Here is a 19,928-nt window from a genome sequence, read left to right as displayed (position 1 = left end):
CCACATGTGCAAGACATACAGAGAAACGAAATTCAGAGATCAGACATACATGGGCAAGACACATGACAAGAATTGGTGTCTGCGGTCATTCGCAACATGAGTTGCGCTACCTTAATAGATGAAAAGGAATTACATGAGGATAGGTTGGTGGAGGGGAAAAAAAGCATACCAGAGTTACTCCCGACAGGGCGTAGCTGTAATATGCAGAAAAAAAAACACCTCAAACTTATAAGCACTGACAAGGACAAAAAGAGCCTAGGGAAAAAAAGATAAGGGAGCAAAGCAGAAGTGACTATGCTCTGTGAGTGCCAGGAGAAAAAAATAAAAATAATACAAAAAAAAGTGAAGTGAGCCATCAAAAGCTGGACAACAAGGAATGTTAGATCATCAGTTTCTTCTTGTGCCAGGATTGTCTGGACATTAGCAGTCTTGACTTTAGTGCGGAAGTACTCCACAATGGCATTACCAAACTCCTCAATTGACAGTTCCAAGGCATGGAGGACGGAAACATCAGTCAGCAACTCAAAGTGAGAAAAAAATTCCACGTTGTGTAAACAGGTAAGGCCAGCTGGTTTGCAAATCAGTTAAGGAGGGAGCAGGGATCCTGTTTATATGTTTGCGCTGAAGGCTAAATGTGGTGTTCATCAAATCAGTCACTTCGGGCCTATCCTCTCCGTTAATGCCATACTTGCTGTGAGTGCTCTGTAATCTTTGACGTTTCTCTTCCACTGTGTTATCAGTTTCCTCTGGAGGAAGTTCTGGCTGGAATCTTGTACATCCATACATATCAGTTGGTCCCCGTTTGCAAATGATTCGGACACAATCACGCTGCCATCTTTTTATCAGAGGTGGAAAGATTACTAAAATTTCCTACTTAAGTACGAGTACCAGTACTTTGATAATTTTTTACTCAAGTACATGTAAAAGTACTTGCCTAAATTTTTACTCAAGTAAAAGTAAAAATTATCGTAAATAAACTGTACTCAAAGTAAAAGTTACTTAGTTACATTTTTGTCAGCGTAAAAACGGTTACATCAGTGCAAAACCACAACACCAGTTCACAACACGCTCGTGTGTGCACGCACACACACGGACACACACAAACAGTTTGATGGAAGGATTTCTATCCAATCAGTGAGAACAGGACGTGCACATTGATTGGACGAGGTTTTTCTAGGATTGTAAGTTTCAATTGTGATTAAAATTATTCTTTATTTTGAAAATAAAAATGTTAATTTTTAGATGCCATCAGTATGTGAGGTATCTCAATGTTCTCATGACAAAACTCTAACATGAGACTGTGCTCTAACCTGTCACATAACAAGCTAAATGAAAGTCAAACATTTCAAATGGACCGTATGACAGCTGTTAACATTGGCCCTGCCCTACTTTACCTCTACATTAAAGTTCCTTTATCCATGTCCATCCTAGAGCTCCTCTCTGACCTTCATGCTTATTTAGAGCAGCTGATTTTTGAAGTTAGCAGAGTTCATCCTTGGTAGTGGGTTCACTCACTCATTTAAAGATATCAGCCAGAGGCAAAATTCGTTTGAACAGCATGTGCAAATGGGTATTAAAATCTCAGATGAAAAAGATTTTTGGATTTTGACGGCTGGAATTGTAAGAAAATCTGATGTTTGTGACCGGCGCGGGAAAAACAAACTAACTTCCAGTCTAAGCCTTGGGCAGCTGGTGACGTTTCACATGGAGCTCTGCTGAAACCGCTGTAGTAAATGCCTGACTCCGCTGTTTCAGCGTTAGCATTATAGCAGAGAACAATGTGTCATCAATCAGATGTAGCTTCTGAAGGCTCTACTAGTCGGTCAGATATGTTTTTTCTCTGGGATACGGTGACAAGGACGGATATTGGATTACCGGAGAAGTTCAACCGAACTCAGACCCCGCCAGCTGGATATCACTACCAGAGGTGCAGACATGTTTTAGACCGTTTGACTCAGAAGACCTGCGACCCGACTTGGACATAGAGGAGGATTCTGTTCATCTTCAGAACCAAAATTGGTACAGTTTGTTTACTTTTCTTTAATATTTCATTTCTGTGCTCCACTGGGAGCTCTAAGCTGACAAGTTCTCAGCTGGTCTTAGTTCCATCACGTGTCCCAATAGTGACAATAGTTCAGTAATCTACAGTTTTACTGCTGTGTGTATTTATTGATATAACTCTGGAAAATATTTAACCAAAAATTTACCAGAATAAATCTTCCTGATGCTGGAGTAACTCTTTAGCTCAATTCGTTGTTTGCACTAATCCAGGATGTCACGGAGGTTCTAATGTTGAAATATAGAGATCATCTTTTAGATTATATCTGTGTGTGTGTGTGTGTGTGTGTGTGTGTGTGTGTGTGTGTGTGTGTGTGTGTGTGTGTGTGTGTGTGTGTGTGTGTGTGTGTGTGTGTGTGTGTGTGTGTGTCGTAGCTTTCCCAAAGGACTTGTTCTTTCCTTACCAGAGCTAACACGGTTAGCAGTTTTGCTGCAGTCATGCTAACGGGACTCGTCTAGAGTCCAGAAGTAGCGGTGTGGTTCTAGATGGATTTATAGATGTAGTTTATTATTTTAGATCAGACCTGTTATTTAAAATGCATGTAGGACACAGACACATGGCTCAGACCTTTTGCTGCAGCTGTAAACGCAATTTTACGTAATAATTAGGAGCATGAAAGTAAACAAATAACGGTGATTCACAATACTAGCATCAGCAGCTACCTTGTTTTACGTGCTGGAGTGACGTATGCAAAACACAGTTCTTCACTGTCTGGAAGAGAGGATTTGGATTTTCTGTAATGATTTATGACAAAAGTCCTTAACAAAATAAAAAACTGAACCCAGTACATGTTTATATAGATGGTAAAGTGTAGTTATTTTGCATATCTACAATTTTAATGCCGAGCCAATACCTTTAACCCTTCACCACTGAAATCACTTTGCTCCTTCCAATCCTCCTAAATAATCCTCCAGTCATCCAACTGGAATCCTTAAGGTAGGGATGCACCGATCAGGTTTTTTGCTGCCGGTCACCGATACCGATATCAAAGAATGCTGATCACCGATACCAATCACCGATACCGATCACGTTCATTGGCCAGAAATTTTCTACAACATTATAATGAGTGCTACAAACTACATAATCTGGGAATAAAGGAAATGTAACCTAATCTAAAATGGTCTGTATGACCCCCAAATTCCACTACCTCCGCTCCGCTCCGGTCCGCCCCCGCCTTCCGCAGCCACTCGCTTCCGAACTCAATTTTTACTGGTACCCGCTCTACAACGGCTCCGCTCCGGTGCGGAGACCTGAGGGGGGCAAACAAGCATGCGCGGGATTTTCGAGATCTTGCGATACAGTCCGAGCAGTAAACGCGGAAGTTAGATCCAAACACCCGTTGTGTGGGAGAAGCATCGGCATGAACTGTTTAATCTGCCCATCATTTGTGTTGAGAGATCAGCAGTGTTTGGATCAACAAAGTGTGACTACTTTAATAGTGGAAACTGTATTTATGGCTTACTTTTGTGCATTTAAACTTCAGCCGCCATTGATAGTTGTTAAAAGTTGTTAAACCTGTGCATATGAAACAAAAAACGCCTTTTGTTTATCGATTTATTGTGAAAAACGGAAGTTGTGCTTGCTCCTTTTCCTGTTGGGCCGTTGTGATTTCTGTCCATTTACTGCGGAGGTGCTCCGGCGTCCGGCGAAAATAGGATCGATTCTATTTTTGCCGGACGCCGGAACAGAGGACGGCGCACGGCGCCGCACTGCCGGAGCACGGCCGCAGTAGTGGAATTGCTCTGATTGACTACAACGGGACCGATTTTGCTCCGGCGTTCGTGTCGGAGCGGAGCGAAGCGAAGCGGAGGTAGTGGAATTTGGGGGTTAGGGTTGTCACGGTGTGAAAATTTAACCTCACGGTTATTGTGACCAAAATGACCACGGTTTTCGGTATTATCGCGGTATTTTTTTTAAACATGCTACATTTTCACACAATTAAATAAACCCTGTATATCAGGAAAATATTGTCCTCAGTTTGTGTGTAAATTTTGCCTAAAATGTGTTATTTTGTAATTAAGCTGTTTATTTGTTTACATTTTCCCCTTCAGTCTTTAAAATACCAATATTTGCCCATTACTTCTTATTTTATGTCTGTTTGATGTCATAATTTTAAAAATATTAGATCAGATGATACTCAGTACTCAAGTAGCCTTCTAATCAGATACTTTTTTACCCTTACTTGAGTAATCCGTATATCAGGAAAATATTGTCCTCGGTTTGTGTCCTTCCAGTGAGCTTTGCAGATGTGGGAAAATGTCATCAGGCAGTAATTATTGTTAAATTCATAATTATTCTCGGAGAGAGACCAACTCTTATCTGCCCCTGGGAGCCCCGTAATGCATAGCGTCATTTCAACATGGCGGTGTCCGTGACACGGTTTATATGCAGGTAGCGGCGCTGCGGCTGCTTTATATAGCGACTCGTTGCCTTCTCCCTCAACCCAAATCCTCGGATCACGCATTTTAGCTAAAACGCTAACGTTAACTTGCCTTGCGTTGACTGTAGAGTTGTGGGTTATGGTCACGCAGATGTGTCATGAGATTTGAAGCGTTGCTGCCTTTCACAGACACTTTTTCTGCTCGTGCTGCAAACAGGATAGCCGTCCGTCTTCCATAAACTCCCTCGGCATTCTTCAAATATCTAAAAGATGCCTGTACTTCCGACTTTGTCTTCTTTGAGGGATAATAAATGTCCTCCTGAGCGCTGCCGTCTCCTCCTTTGACCATTATTTCAGCTTTAGCTTCAAGAAAGTTTTGTTGTAAACAAAGCGTGCATGTGCCGCCGGCAACTTCAGCCGATGATACGGTGGCTGGTAAGGGTCACCGCGCCTACACCGCAGCCACGGTAAACCCATCAAGATAATATAGTTTTTTAAAAACAAGACGGTTATTATTGTCAACTTTTTTTCTTTTTTTTTTACCGGGGTTTAGCGTTACACTGGTTACCGTGACAACCCCACCTGATCGGTTTGCTCTGATCTATTTTGAAAATTCCGATCAAAACCGATAGGGGCGCTATCGGCCGATTACGATCAAATGCCGATCCATCGGTGCATCCCTACCTTAAGGGTCCTGTAACGTCCATCCTGTCAGAATACACCTTGGGAGCCCAGGTGTTACTAGAACTAACGGTGTCTCCACACCAGCGTGAGCCTCCAAACTGTGAAGGTTGGTCTCCAAACATGAACTTTAAATTCATGCATTTATCGCCTCTTGTAACACTTTAACATGTTTTAAAAGGCTTGCATCATGATATGTTACACCTCTCAGACCAAAGATAGGTCCAATATAAGATAAAACATTATCATAAAAACTGCAGAGACGTCATTATTCATGAAATATAAGTTATTTTCCTGAGCCATTACTTCAGCCAAGAAATAAGATGCATGGATTTGATGAAACCATGCTGTCTCATGCAGTCCTATATGTGTAACTAACACACACACACACACACACACACACACACACACACACACACACACACACACACACGCACACGCACACGCACACACACAGCAGCAGCATGTTAGAATCATCTGAATGACTAATTTAACTACATTGAACTGCTTTTGTAATAATGTAATCTCTTATTCTGGAGTAAAACAAGCTAAATCATCACATATCTGTGGCATCAAGGAGCATCTCGAGTTCAAACACAGGGATGGAGCACAATGTTTACACCTGAAACAGCATCAGGATCTTTTAACTCACAGAGGCCTGCAGGTCTTCTGTTTAATTAGCAAAGTACTGAGAATCCGCTTGTTATGAGCGCTAAACGTTATTTTGCCGCTGCCGTGCGGAACGGTAGGGAAACACATCTCAAACACGGAACCGAGTCTGGTTACCGAACCGAGCAGAATTCTGATGACGTCACACCGATGCGCGAAGGTGCGGGATCCAACTCACAGGAGAGGGAGAGAGTAGGTAAAAAGCGAGTGGATCACAGGGACTGAACTGATGTTTGAGCAAAACTGCGGTAAAATGGCTGTTTGTCCGCATTATCTAAAGTGTACCCCCCTGCTAATTCGTTACTTTCCACCTCTGCTTTTTATTATTTTTGCAAAATGCAGGACCAGAGCGAATACGGTTTGGTTAGAAAAATGAGACAGTCCAAATGTTAATAGGGCCACTAATAGCTTACTGCTATTATGGACCAGTCCGAAGTCGGCATAAAAAGCGTCGGTACTGTTGGCCCAAAAAGAATGTCCACCAACCACTGTACGCCTGATAGAGAGCCCAGCGGTGGCACGGATGCACATTAATAGTTATTAATGAAATATCGCAATAAAGAGCCTCCAGTTCAGATGCTAACACTAGCAAGAATGTACAAAGTTGAAAAACAAAAACGTGGTCCTACATGACAAATCTATAATTCCAGTCATTAAAAATAAATATTTAACTTTCCACCATAAAACTCCCAAAATTACTATGGTGCAAGTGATGTTTCATTTCGTGTCATGTTTTGTAAGCTAAACTTTGACAAGTGGGTTTCTGGTGATCTATAGATTGACTTAACACTAACCAAAACCACAATTTACATTCTTAAGAGTGATAAACTTACCTTTTAGAAGCTTTCAAGTTGGAGGATGAACAGTGATTGTCTTCTTTTTCTTCTTCTTCAACGTAGCTGACTGCTGACTGTTCAAGAACAGAACTTCAAAAATGTGCTTCAAAAGAAATACTGTATTAGACCGTTTTTTGGCCATAATTTTCCGGCTATCATAATTCAACAAAAAAAAACATCAGATTTAACATTATCCCACCATAATTTGGAAAAACGGTATGTTACTGATGGAATTCTGCCATAAATTTACAGAAATTTCTGAGTGTTGATAAGAGATACCAGAATGCACCCACCCTTTCAGCTAACCTTAGCTCGACTGACTGACGAAGCGGGTTCTAGAGCCCTATTTATAGGCTGGCAGGATGACGTCACAAAGCGACGTAATAACGTCGAAACGTAGAGTGAGAGGAGGGCTGTGTCTCAATCATAGACTGTACATATACTGGACAAACGGATTCCATTGGCTTCAATAACACGTTTGTTGTCTATAATGGGAGGTGGCCACCACCGCCATTTTGACCGTGTCACAGGTTCCGTCCAGCCCAGACAATTCCATAAAAGGGAAGAGAGGAGGCGCTGAGGGTGTGGCTGTAAGGCTGGGCTCGAGTGACGACACCCTGGCGAACTAGCTACGAGCTAACCTGAAGCTAACCCTGGCTAACCCAAAGCTAAAGCGGAGGTGGGAGCCGAGCTAACGGATGTAGCCACCTAGCTTCAACCCAACCGGAGCTAACTGGAACACCCATCGACCTGAACCTTACACGGAGTTTAGGTGGAGGTTTTCTGCGCCTGTTCGTGAGAAGTACCAGTATTAAAAAAGTTTTAAATCGGTAAGTTTATAATTTATTTCCGTAATGAAAACATTTTGCTTTGAGCAAGTTTTCAGTAGTTTTTTTCGGCGCTATCACTCCTGAGTCGCACCAGCCATTAAATGTATCATGAAGAAGAGAACATATATTTAAGTTGTATTTTGGGGGGACATTTTATTATCTTTCTTACAAAATCTGAGACCAAGCGTTTCACATTGCAACACAAGCACCGGTAACCATAACAGAATGAACAACAGCCAGCAGAGGAGAGGATGGCGGTGTTTCCACCCCTCCCGGCCGGCGAGGAGAGCTCATTCCTGGGCTGGAGCCGGCCCTCAGCACCCCGCCACAGGCTCTAACAGATGCTGGCGGTGTTTGAAACCCTCCCAGCGGGACAGGGGAACTCATTCTTGTGTGGGTCGGAGTCGGCCCGCAGCAGCGCGGTGTAGCCTACATATTTTGTTATATAAGTCGCTCTGGAGTAGAAGTAGCAGGACCAGCCAGAATATGTAAAAAAGTGCGAGTTATAGTCCGGAAAATATGGCAGTTATTAGTATTCGAGCTAAATTAGCAGCCTAAATACATTTCATATATTTCCAAAATGTAATACTTGTTTGTATCTTGTACAGCCAACTAGTCTTTATTCTGGACTCAGTACAATTTACCAAAAGTAAAGAGACATTCTACAGATGAAGTAAGCACAAGATAACTTACTGGAAGACACGGAATTATCATCAGAACCAGAACAAGAGAGCCTGATAACAGTCGTGTGAAAATAACAGTTAAAAAGTATGTATGTATAATAGAAATAAAAATATATTAGAATTAGTGTAACTCACTGTGATCCAAACAATAAATCAGCCATAGCTGATTAGTAAATATGACATGAGGTCTTGGAGTTTTTAATTTTCATTTTTTTCTTAGATCTGTTAAAAGGTCACCATGGCAGCCTGTGTGTCTCCAACATCAGCTACACAAAGCAGCAAGTGTAAATTCCACATACCTGTCTCACCACTTCATGTATGGTTTTGTACTTTAAACAATTATGACAAACCTGTTATTTTTTCTCCATAGCCATTTGGATCATTGGAGACAGCTGAGTGAGGCGTGGTGCCCAGAGAGCTGCAGAGACAACCTTGGCCTCCCTGACGTCTGTGTCTCCTGGTTCGGTTGGGGCGGACCATCGACATACATACATACATGTGCCGACACTTTGCGCCCTGTTTTATAAAATGTAGTGTTAAAAATAAATGTTTTTGCTCAATTACTGGAATTTCTTTGGTTAAGACAAAAGTGAGGAATAATCATTTACAAGTTATTTGTACAACAGGCCCATTTTAAATCCCAACAGTTTCTTAGCAGACAATAGAAATGTGTTCTTTACTAACTTTACTTGGTTTAAAAATCTTACTAAAATAGTGGCGTATTGCAAAACCCAATCATACTTATGTAAACATTAGCTTTGTAGATATTTTTTACAGATCTATATTTGTGTGCAACAAATCCAAACTTAAATAATTTGTCATTCTTTATTGAAAAACAACAAAATACAGTTATACAGAAGTGTGGGAAAATGATAATGTGAAAGTATTGCTATTTAAATGTAATCCTATTTATCTTTAAAAAGAAAAACTCTAAAAATGTCCTGTACAGCATCATGACAGAAGAATGGTGGTCTGTCTGTCAGAATGTGCTGAACAGATTTGCTCTTTGAAGAGGAGTGTCATGTTTGGAGGAAGGTACTTAACCCAAGACATGCAGAATACAACACTGACCAAAAACTGATGGAAAAAATGATTTATTTATAAGGAGGAACTTAAGGTGCACAGATAAGTCTGTGGTTGGAACTGCAACAACAGCTCAGCGTCTGGAGGAGGGAGAACACAGGTGAGCTTAGGTTCTGGTTTCAAAATCCATTGTAGGCAGGCAGAGGTGTTCAGCAGACTTACTGTGGTGGGTGTATGTGTTGGCTGGAGGAGGGAGAGGTAGAGAGGAAGCGCAGGAGAGGGAGCAGAGGTGGAGAGAAGAGGGGCGTCCTGGTGGATGGGGCACTGGGTGAGATGAGAGGTGGGTTATGGAGGCTGGTGATAAGGTCCGTGTGTTGAATATCCAAATCCTGGAGTAGAGGTCAGTATCCAATGAGGTCGACAGGAATCCTGAAGAATGGTAAATCCAATATAAGAGCAAAAACACTACGAAATAACATTAATCCTAGGAACACTAGAGGTAACACGAGTGGCTGGTTACTACCAAAACTGAGGCAATCTTCTGGCGTCAACTTGTGTCCTCCATCCACCTTAAATAGGAAAGCACCCCGCTGATTGCTGATCAGGAACGGCTGGGGTGGAGTCACCAGAACCATGAAGAACGTGTCTCCAGAGACAACCCGGGTCCTGGTACCGATCAGGAAGCGGACCTTATCACCCAGAGCTGCCAGGTCATGCTCAAAGCCTTCATGTTCACGCTGCAGAGCCTGAACGCTGGCCAGGTCGTGGCCGTAGTTGTCTGTGTTCAGGGCCTGGTTCTTCTCCTCGATCCACTCTTTGGTCTCATCAGCATCTCTGAGAAGACATCAGAACTCCGTCTGAGTGTGGGTCCAAACTCTACTGACCCGTAAGCGGCGCATAAGTGTGCGGGGTACCTGTGGAAGCGCTGCACCTCATGGGCGCTGCCCAGCATGTTGCTCCGGTCTTCAGCCAGCTGTTGCAGCGAGCGCCAGCAGTTGTTCAGCTCCTGGAGAGAAACCAAACCCAGTGAGATGAAGGTGGACGCCAGCGGGCTGGACGCCGGACAAGGAAACCTGGAGACGGATCGCTCAGACAGGAAGGGAAGAGCTTCCTCTTACCTTGATGGAATTAAAGTTAGCCGTCGTCTGAACGCCCAACCGTACGGTCTGAGGTCAAAGGTCACAGGAAACACACACACCAGTCAGCAGTCATACAGATGCATAAAGATAACTATAGCCATGGCAACCAGCTGACATGTCCCCACTTTCACCAGCACCTGGTGCCTGCCGGGTCACCTGAATTCCTGTGTGATGTCAGCACGGTCGGCCGTGACTGCGGCCATCAGAGGTGACCTCTGATCAGCTGAATGAACTCACCTTCTAGGGTGACGCCGTCTTACCCCGGGTTTCCACGGGAGCCGTCAGCAGCACGTTACTGCAGCAGCACGTCTTGCTCGCGTAAGCTGCTGCTTGGCCCTTCCCACGAGACGCGAAGCAGCAGGGGAGCAGCTGTCACCGACCGAGCACGAAGTCACACGAGTGACTTCGTCAGTAAACACAACAACAAGCAGGAGAAAACTACAACATGGTTTGTGTTTTATGTTCTGTCCATTTTATAATCGCCAATACGGACCTGAAAAACAAAGGAGACCGCTAGCTAGGTGATAACTTCTCACGGGGCCGCACAGTTAGTAACTGTTTTTAAAATTAAAGCAACCGGAAGGCAGTACGTTCTTTATTCTGAAAATCTCGGTAGCTTCTCTCAATTTCCACGTCCGATTTCCTGTCTTTCCTTCCCCAAAAATGTCGAACTTGACCCGTTTCAGAGGCGTCGCGCGTAGAAAATAGAACCGGCGCGTAAAGGCCGCGACATGCTGCTCCTGAGATGCGGCCGACTCGCGCTGCTGACGGCTCCAGTGGAAAAGGTTCTGTTGACCACAGCGGTTCCTATCAGCAGCTATGACGTGCTGCTGCAGTAACGTGCTGCTGACGGCTCCTGTGGAAAGCCGGGGTTAGAGACGGCTTCATCCTGTAAACAAACAAATGAGTGGTAACAAAAACACCACGTCTGGTTCTGGTGGAGGCGGAGGACAACACGCACCTTTCCAGGAGCAGAACCCAGATGTTCTTGTTGCTACAAACAGAGACGAGCAGAGTTAACAAACCAGGAAGTGAGAGGGACCAGCTGCTGCAGACAGGTGACGCTCACCTGAGCCTGAACCATAGGAGCCTCCTCAGCCATCAGACCTTCTGACTCCAGTTCAGATGCCACCTTGTTGATGTCCCTCAGGCGGGACTCGTTGGCCTTCAGGTCCTGCAGGACAAAAGCACAGCTGATTATCACCTGAGCTGATCTGACAGCTGCTGCTGGAAGACGGAGAGGAGGAAAAGTCCGACCTTCTGGAAGTCGTCAAACTTCTTCTGCAAGACCTCGACCTGCTCCAGGTCCGACCCGTCTCTCCATCCTCATTCAGCTAAAGACGCGAGTTCAAGTAAAACAACCTAAAGTCACACAAACACAAAGCAGGTGTGGAGATGTTCGCTCTGAGCTGGAGGTCGTTCCTCGGCTGTGAAGGGCACACGAACCTTGTTGGTGCTGTTGAGCAGCGTGAGGATGTCGCCCTTCTTCATGGTGACCTCTCCAGGACTCTTCTCCTGGTAGTCGTACAGAGCCAGAACCAGCTCCTTCCCGGTCTCATCGTCAGTTGGAGCCACTTGTTGCTGTCGGGTTAACAGGTCTGGTGTTAGAACGTGGTGGATAAGAATGTTCTGACGGGCCGAGGGTTCTGAACCAGCGAAGTGACCTGGACCCAAACAAAGTGAGCCAGAACCTGCAGACACCTCAGAAACATGTCAGGACCAGACCTGCTCTACCTTCCTCCATTATGGTCTCTCCTTTCTGGGTGACAGCCTTGATGCGAGGTTCATGACCTGTGATCTCAGCCTGCAGAGCCTGGTGCTTCTTCAGCAGGTTCTGGACACCAATCAGGTCCTTCCCTGAGGACACATGTTAGAGTTCAGCATTATGCAGTAGACAGACCAGTTTAACCCAGGGGTTTCTTTCTTCTACAATCTGCTCTTTAACTGTATTATTTCCTGCTATTTCAGCTGTTAACTTTATTTTTTCTCTAAGTGTTTTTCTCCCCAGAAGAAGCTACAATGATGTTCTGCTGAGCTGTGGTGGCCTCATGGAGGGGGCCATCATCTAGCACACTGCTGCTAACCACTTAATCATTCTCCCTCTCCTGATAATAACATTTTACTTTCTTTGATGTTGGATGTACTACTGCTAGTTTACCCGTTTAATTATAGATTCACTAGGATAAATACAATAAAATTTATCTCTCGCCAAATAGAATATTTACTAAGAAATCACAATGTAACGTGTGTGTGTGTGTGTGTGTGTGTGTGTGTGTGTGTGTGTGTGTGTGTGTGTGTGTGTGTGTGTGTGTGTGTGTGTGTGTGTGTGTGTGTGTGTGTGTGTAAAAGCCATGTGTAGTGTTTATTTATAAAGCATATGTTGTTGGATTTTATCCAGAATCGAGACTTTGAAAATATATTGTTTAATTACAGTTTGATTTATTTGACATCTGTATAATGTTTATTATTTTGTTTTTTCCCCCTAAATGCCTAACGTTTGAGTTTAACATGAATATCAGTCATTCATCCCAATACATGAAGTTACACATTTTAAATTTTAATAGGGGAAGACTGCAGGAGGGAGAGGTAAAATCATAGACTGTACATACTTGCTACCCGCCGGCTGTGATCACAAGCGACAACATATTAGTTCCCGCTGCTTCTTCGGTAAACAGCGCCAACAAAAACAAAGAAACTTGGGATCTTGTCGGCGTGGCGGTGGGATTTAAGGGAAACGCTGTATGCCCTATAGACTTCTCACCGAGCTGCAGTATTTCTCCGGTCAGATCTGTCTCTGAGAGCTCCATGAGCGGTCAGCCCGCGCAGAAACTAGCCGCCGCACCGGTCAGGCTGCCTGGCCTGACCGCTGGGGATTACCGGATGGAAGAATGGACACAGGTGTCACTCCAAGCCTGCTGGAGATTTTAAGGGTTCAGATGAAAACACCCTACCACTCAGGCTGCTTACACATCGATATTAAGTTGTCGCTGTTGCGCTCACGCCATAATACAGTATTAGATGCGGTTAAAGTCAGACATGAAAAACTCCACGAGCGGTCAGACCACGCAGCAGCTAGGCGCAGCAAGTAGGCGCCGGATCGGTCAGGCTGCCCGGCCTGACCGCTGGGGATTACCGGGTGGAAGAATGGACACAGAAGTCTCCCTCTTAGCGCTCCGTCATATTTCAACCCATTTTGATCTTTTACCATATTACCCATCTAAATATGCCCTATTAATTATTTTACCGTATTTTACATTTAAATTTCATGGTTAAACAGTAAATGCTACATGTTAAACTGATGGTTAGCTAGCTACTTCGGTAAACTCAGCTAGTTTAAAGGCAGCAGTGACATAAAATACGAATATAGATTTTAACTTACCGAAAAAAATGAAGTGGAGACTCCTTGGACGCTCTATTAGTGCAATTAATACTGCAAGTCATTTTGTCCAACAATTGCACCAATAATATCCAAAACAGAATTCACAAGCACAGAGACTCAAAATCCCGAAACAGCTTCCAGGAGGGGCCGAGGCTGTACTGAGGCCTTTCCACGGAGCTAGCTCTGTGGTCACGTGGGTCTGAGGCGGCGGTCACGTGTGTCGGATGCTCATTAATTATACAGAATTTTAGGCTTTCAATACACTTAAACAGAAGAGTGAGAAAAAAATTTACCCCCCTCAGAGTTGTCATGAGTATAAACTAGATAATTTAGACGAAAAACATGTTTTGGCACCAGGCTGTAAACATGTTTATTTCTGCTGTGAAATCGGCATTTTCAACATGGTTGTCAATGAGGATTTGCTCGCTTCTGGCACCAGCCCCCAGCGGATGAGGGTGGAACTGCAATTTTTCTTACTTCCGGGTTGGGACCATTTTCGAGTAGGACCTGGCTGCAGACATCAGCTGGTGTGTCGAGAGCAAGATGGCGCGTCATTACTTTTACCGGAAAATCGACGAGCGAAAGACCTCGGCAGGAAGTTGGTCTTTTTTTTGGCGGCCGCTACGTTGTTTTTGTTTCAACCATACTCGGCGGGTTTCAATTGAGGAAAGGTAAGGATAAGGATGATAGATAAAGAAAGAAAGATAAGGATGAAATTAACTAATTGTTGCAACCGTTCTTAGTTCTTAAATGTAGGCACTGTAGCGTTTAAAGCTTTACCAGAGAATTATTGCAAAGGCACCATGTTTCATAGCTAATTGTATCAATATTAACACGCAGTCTTAAAACGAAGGGAGATCACAAGCTAGCTAACACAAAAGCTACATAAATAAAGCTATCAGCAATTGTAGCTTAGCTTTAACTTAGCTATTTGATTTTTCTGGTCTCCCTGTTTGTTAAAACAGTTAAAGTAATAATATTAACTTTATATATAATTTAGATATGATATAAAGACCACGATTTCTAATACTGACTTGACTGAAACGTTATTAATACCCTTTTTTAATTAAAAAGCGTAGATTTTCAGAGATTTGTAAGTGGTTTCAATCACTAGTTTTCATATGAGGCTAAAGTTAGCTTCCGATTCGGGAAATGGCTAAAGGGCTAATACACCCAATTTTTCTCTACTCTGACCATTTTTATTCTGCTCTAGCTCAAAACCTACAATACATACACTCTTCAAACCTGTTTTAGATTATTCTGGGCTCGTAGGAATGCATAAAACATAGTTTGTGATTTGTGAAACCTTCCTCTGATTTGTGAAACTTCAAAAAGACAGATTTATGAATTTATTTTTCAGCATCTGGCCCACACTGGAACTGGTCCTGTGCACCCAGAAATAAAATGTATTTTCTGGACAAGCTTAGCTTTCAATATCTCTAAATATTTTTCAGTTATTGTGTGTGGTGTGCTTGGTCATTCTACTGTGGTTGCACAAATCAGGTGTCCTGCAACAGGTACAATAACTTTGAAATAGTAGCCGCTTCTCTAATTAATGCCGCCCTCCTTCTGATTCAGTTTCAGAATAATCCTATCCTTATAAAAAAATAGATATTTTTGTCGACTGACTGCTTTGATCGGGTTTGGTTTATATTAATATTACCGGATTTAAGCACATGTAGCTGCAAATCATTCAGGAGTTACAGGCCTTAAATATAGATCTAAAATGAATATCGGACTTCTTCAAGTGACACTGACAAAACTCCTTACATGTGCTTGTATTCTTCATTTGCTAATAAGATGTATTTTTATCTAAATTACAGGACAATCGAGGCTTTGAAAAATGGAACCCAGGCAGTAATTTCAGATGGTGAAATCAAGGTAATGTTTAATTATAATAAATTAAGACTCTAAAATTGGACATAGGATAATGCAATCTCTTGTTATCTGTGGTAATGTTGCTTATTTTTAACTCTTGTCTCAGACTTTGTATAAGGATCTCTGCAGCGGTGGAGTGAAGTCTGGCCGCATGTATCTGTGGCACAATCCAGGTGTCTCGCTTAAATTAAAGCAAAGACTAAAGCCACTGATGTTCCACTTTGCTGATGCACAGGTAAATGTATACTGACTTACAATAAGCTGCATCAGATTTATTTATGTGGATGCGTGGTCAGTGGGCCACCTGGGTCCGTTGTCTAATGCTGAGAGGAATGTTTTGTTCATTTTTATGTTAACGTGTTTTATAGGTTGACGAGCTGACAGAGCGGATTGGTTCATGCTCAGGAATAGATAAACTAATAAAGAAGAGAGAGTTCCAGTTTCTGGACTTGGTGTTTGATGTCCTTGTTCCAGAGGTACAACGCAGTCTTCAGCAGTGATTGGTATAAAAGTTACTTTTCCAAAACATTTGACAGTGTATGAAGTAATCCTTAACAGAGTTTGGTGGCAGGAGAATCTCGTCTCTGCTTTTTGCGGATGATGTGGTCCTCCTAGCTTCACCCAGCTCTGACCTTCAGCTCTTGCTGGATAGGTTCGCGGCCGAGTGTGAAGCGGCTGGGATGAGGGTCAGCACCTCGAAATCCATGGTCCTCGACCGGAAAAGGGTGGCTTGCCAACTCCGGGTCGGGGGAGAGGTCCTACCTCAAGTGGAGGAGTTTAAGTATCTCGGGGTCTTGTTCACGAGTGACGGTAGGAGGGATCGGGAGATCGACAGGTGGATTGGTTCGGCGTCTGCAGTGATGCGGACGCTGAACCAATCTGTCGTGGTGAAGGGGGAGCTGATCCAGAAAGCCAGGCTCTCGATTTACCGGTCGATCTACGTCCCAATCCTCACCTATGGTCATGAGCTTTGGGTAATGACCGAAAGAACGAGATCGCGGATACAAGCGGCCAAAATGAGTTTCCTCCCTAGGGTGGCCGGGCTCAGCCTTAGAGATAGGGTGAGGAGCTCGGACATCCGGAAGGGACTCGGAGTAGAACCGCTGCTCCTCTGGATCGATAGGAGCCAGTTGAGGTGGCTTGGGCATCTGGTCAGGATGCCTCCTGGACGCCTCCCCGGGGAGGTGTTTCGGGCATGTCCTGCCGGCAGGAGGCCCCCGGGTCGACCCAGGACACGTTGGAGAGGTTACATCTCCAATCTGGTCCGGGAACGCCTTGGGGTCCTGCCGGAGGATCTGGTGGAGGTGGCCGGGGAGAGGACGGTCTGGAGCTCCCTAGTTGGGATGCTTCCCCCGCGACCTGGACCCGGACAAGCGGAGGAAGACGACGACGTTGAAGTAATCCTGCATGTTTTTCAGGTAACAATAAAAGTGTTGGAAAAATGGGAGGGGATGAATCGATATGCAGCTGAGAAAGCCATGCTTCAGCAAATTCATTTGTACCCAAAATAAAATGGTTGTGAAATCAAGTGTTTCTTTGGTTTTATTGTCTTTCACTCAAAATAAATACCAACTAGCTAAATAGTTATCAGCTGTAGTAGTTAAATTCTGTTGCAATGAGCTGCTGTGATACACAGTAGGACAGTGTTGTGGATATTTAATAACTAATTTTTGTTGCTGGTGAGAGAGGAGTGTTGCTGAAATGTTTTTCACTGCTTCTGGGAGTCCTGTACTTTAGCAATTGGTGTAGGTCAAAAGTTCATCTTGGGCTTAACAATAAAACTGAATATTTAGCCAGTACTATTTTGTTTGCACATTTTGAAAAGTCTTAGTTTAACGTGTTCTCATTTTATCCATATGTTTTTTTAATTCACTTTACAGCCTTTTATTGTGTGTGTGTATATATACATATATGTGTGTGTGTGTGTATATATATATATATATATATATATATATATATATATATATATATATAATTTATATGTATGTATGTATGTGCTACTGTCATAAAAATTCCCTGTCTGAAGAACAAAGGGATTTAATATTCAATTTTCATGCAACGCAGGTAACAACGTTACTTAAGTTTGCCAGTCCAGATCTGAAGAGAAAAAAAAATCCGAAATAAAAAGCTTTTTCCGGTAAGTTTTGTTTTTTAAAAAACTACTTCCAGTGAAAGTAAAGACTTCTGGTTAAGGTAATGACCCACCGTGTAATTTTTCTCTTAAATGTGTACAAATCGAAGAGAAAAACGACACGGTATGGTTTTGACAAATCCAAACTACTTTTGTGCTTTGTCAATAAAGCGTATTCAAGAAAAAAAAACTACTTCCGGCAAAGGTAATGACCCGAAAAAAACTACTTCCGGCAAAGGTAATGACTTCCGGCGAAGGTAATGACACTTGTTTTTCCGGATACGTCATTTCCTGTCACGGCAAAGACGCCAGCTGATGTCTGCAGCCAGATGCTCTTGCCATTTTCTGAGCGGCATTGTGGGGGCTTGGTCTCAATTCAGGGTCTGCATCCTACGTCGGCCGGATTCGTCGGCCGGTTACGTCACAGCGCCGCGACTAGGCCTGTCCCAATTTTTTTTTTTTTTTTTTTATTGAACTTTTTCATTTACAAACAACATGGCATAAATTCCTTTGTTTTACATTACCCGGGATCAGGTGCAAAAAAGGATAACAAAAGAGATTTTGCGTAGAGAGCAAGAATATTTGTGAAGGAAACAATCAAACAAAAGATAAATAAATAAATTAAACAAACAAAAAAAAGAGACAGAGCTAGGGCTTTGTTTTCAAATCATACTTTTCAAAAAGATTAAGGAGTTTCATTGCATGTTTACTTTTCATAAATTTAAGGGCTTTGGAGAAAGAAAGACACTCGTTATGAAATGCATAGAATCTAGGTTTCATCTTTCCATATATACATTTGTGAATATAAAATTTAGCAACAATGATTATGTTATTTACCAGAAAGTCCCACTCAGTATTATCTAATATGGCTCCATAAATGACATCGTTCTCCGACAAGGGTTCAATACGCATCTTTGTGTATAGCCAGTCATGTATATCAGTCCAGAGAGCTTCAGAGTAGATGCATTGAAAAAATAAATGAACAGAGGTTTCTATATCATCACAAAATACACACTTATTTGTTTCAAAACCACATCTCTGTCGTAAGAATTCCCCAGATGGGTATACGTCATTTAAAACTCTATAATGGATTTCTTTGGCTTTTGGAGTTATAGGAAATTTGAGGTATTTAGAGCGTAATGAGTATATAATATCTATGGAGAAAATTTGTTTAATGGAATTTCTGAAAGGCAGTGAAGGGTGTGAAATATCATCAAGCATTTTTCTAATTGTTTTATTAGGAGTTTTAACGCTCTTGAAGTCGAAGTTCCCAGCTACTAGATGAGGAAGAGCAGGGGAGACTGAATGAGAGTTCGAAACAATTTCTTGAATTAGATTTAATGTAGGAATAGGGATGGCTCTTATTATGGAAGCGAATGAATTCTGATCAACTGTGATATTATATTTATGACAGAAATTTTCATGGGTCATCACACGCCCATCATTATCAGTTAAATGAATTAGGGACCAAATGCCTTTGTCCATCCAGTCCTTCTTATATAATGATTTGTTTTTAATTGTAATATATCTATTGTTCCAAATTGGCGTGTTGTGTGGAGTGAAATTATGGTTGTATAAAAGCTTCCAATATAAAAGGACTTGTTGGTGGAACTGGGATAATTTAATCGGAAGTTTCTTAATATTGAAATTGCATTTTAACAAAAGGTCAATGCCTCCAAACCTTTTGAAGATTTCCCTGGGTATATGATACCAGAAGCTTTTATTGTTAAAGAAGGATTTTAACCAGTTAATTTTCAGTGTTCCATCCATGATCTCAAAGTCTATAGCTTGTAGTCCACCATCTTTATATTCTTTGGTCATTTCTGCTCTCTTAATGTAATGCATTTTTTTCCTCCATATATAATCAAAGTTGATTTGGTTGATCTTTTTAATGGCTCTGTTAGGAATGGTCAGTGAATATGCGGGGTAGATACATCTAGATATGCTCTCCATTTTAGTAAGAAAGACACGCCCAAGTAAACTGATGTCTCTCAACAACCAGGAGTTTAGTTTAGTTTGACACTCTGCTATTGTTTTCCATATATTCAAGTTTTCCCTTTCAGTTGGGTCTTTGGATATATGTATTCCTAAGTATTTTACCGTTGACCTAATAGGAATGTTATATGCTTCTGTTAAATCACTTTGATGAATTGGCATTAACTCACATTTTTTTAAGTTAAGACTAAGTCTGGAGGCCTGGGAGAACACCTTAAGAACTTCTATTATCTTAGGAGTCTCTG

General features: G+C 42.5%; 2 protein-coding genes and 1 long non-coding RNA gene across 4 annotated transcripts; 1 reads left to right on the top strand and 2 right to left on the bottom strand.

Annotated features, from left to right (window-relative positions):
* The first annotated feature begins 7,254 nt into the window (after positions 1–7,254).
* On the top strand, positions 7,255–8,698 carry LOC139071762 (uncharacterized). Its single transcript, XR_011521575.1, has 3 exons — positions 7,255–7,455; positions 8,359–8,422; positions 8,509–8,698. It is a non-coding gene; the product is annotated as an uncharacterized lncRNA (long non-coding RNA).
* A 518-nt stretch (positions 8,699–9,216) lies between these two features.
* On the bottom strand, positions 9,217–11,534 carry LOC139071759 (uncharacterized). The gene is made up of 7 exons (XM_070554777.1): positions 11,370–11,534; positions 11,262–11,294; positions 10,280–10,327; positions 10,076–10,167; positions 9,685–9,995; positions 9,384–9,590; positions 9,217–9,301 (listed from the first exon to the last, which is right to left on the bottom strand). Exons 1-7 carry the CDS (start codon positions 11,400–11,402, stop codon positions 9,237–9,239), a joined length of 789 nt encoding a protein of 262 aa, XP_070410878.1. The 5' UTR covers positions 11,403–11,534; the 3' UTR covers positions 9,217–9,236.
* On the bottom strand, positions 11,370–13,821 carry LOC139071760 (spectrin alpha chain, non-erythrocytic 1-like). Of its 2 annotated transcripts, XR_011521574.1 has the most exons (6): positions 13,680–13,821; positions 13,062–13,215; positions 12,035–12,157; positions 11,747–11,964; positions 11,558–11,662; positions 11,370–11,474 (listed from the first exon to the last, which is right to left on the bottom strand). XR_011521574.1 is itself a non-coding variant. In XM_070554778.1 (5 exons), exons 2-5 carry the CDS (start codon positions 13,105–13,107, stop codon positions 11,627–11,629), a joined length of 423 nt encoding a protein of 140 aa, XP_070410879.1. In that variant the 5' UTR covers positions 13,108–13,215; positions 13,680–13,821; the 3' UTR covers positions 11,494–11,626. The 2 variants fall into 2 exon arrangements, 1 of the variants encoding a protein (XP_070410879.1); XM_070554778.1 differs by lacking the exon at positions 11,370–11,474 and having other exon boundaries at positions 11,494–11,662.
* Positions 13,822–19,928: the final 6,107 nt, after the last annotated feature.

Source organism: Nothobranchius furzeri, chromosome 9 (genome assembly GCF_043380555.1).
Source record: "Nothobranchius furzeri strain GRZ-AD chromosome 9, NfurGRZ-RIMD1, whole genome shotgun sequence".
NCBI classification, from domain to species: domain Eukaryota; kingdom Metazoa; phylum Chordata; class Actinopteri; order Cyprinodontiformes; family Nothobranchiidae; genus Nothobranchius; species Nothobranchius furzeri.
This window is presented reverse-complemented; position numbering and strand designations above follow the sequence as displayed.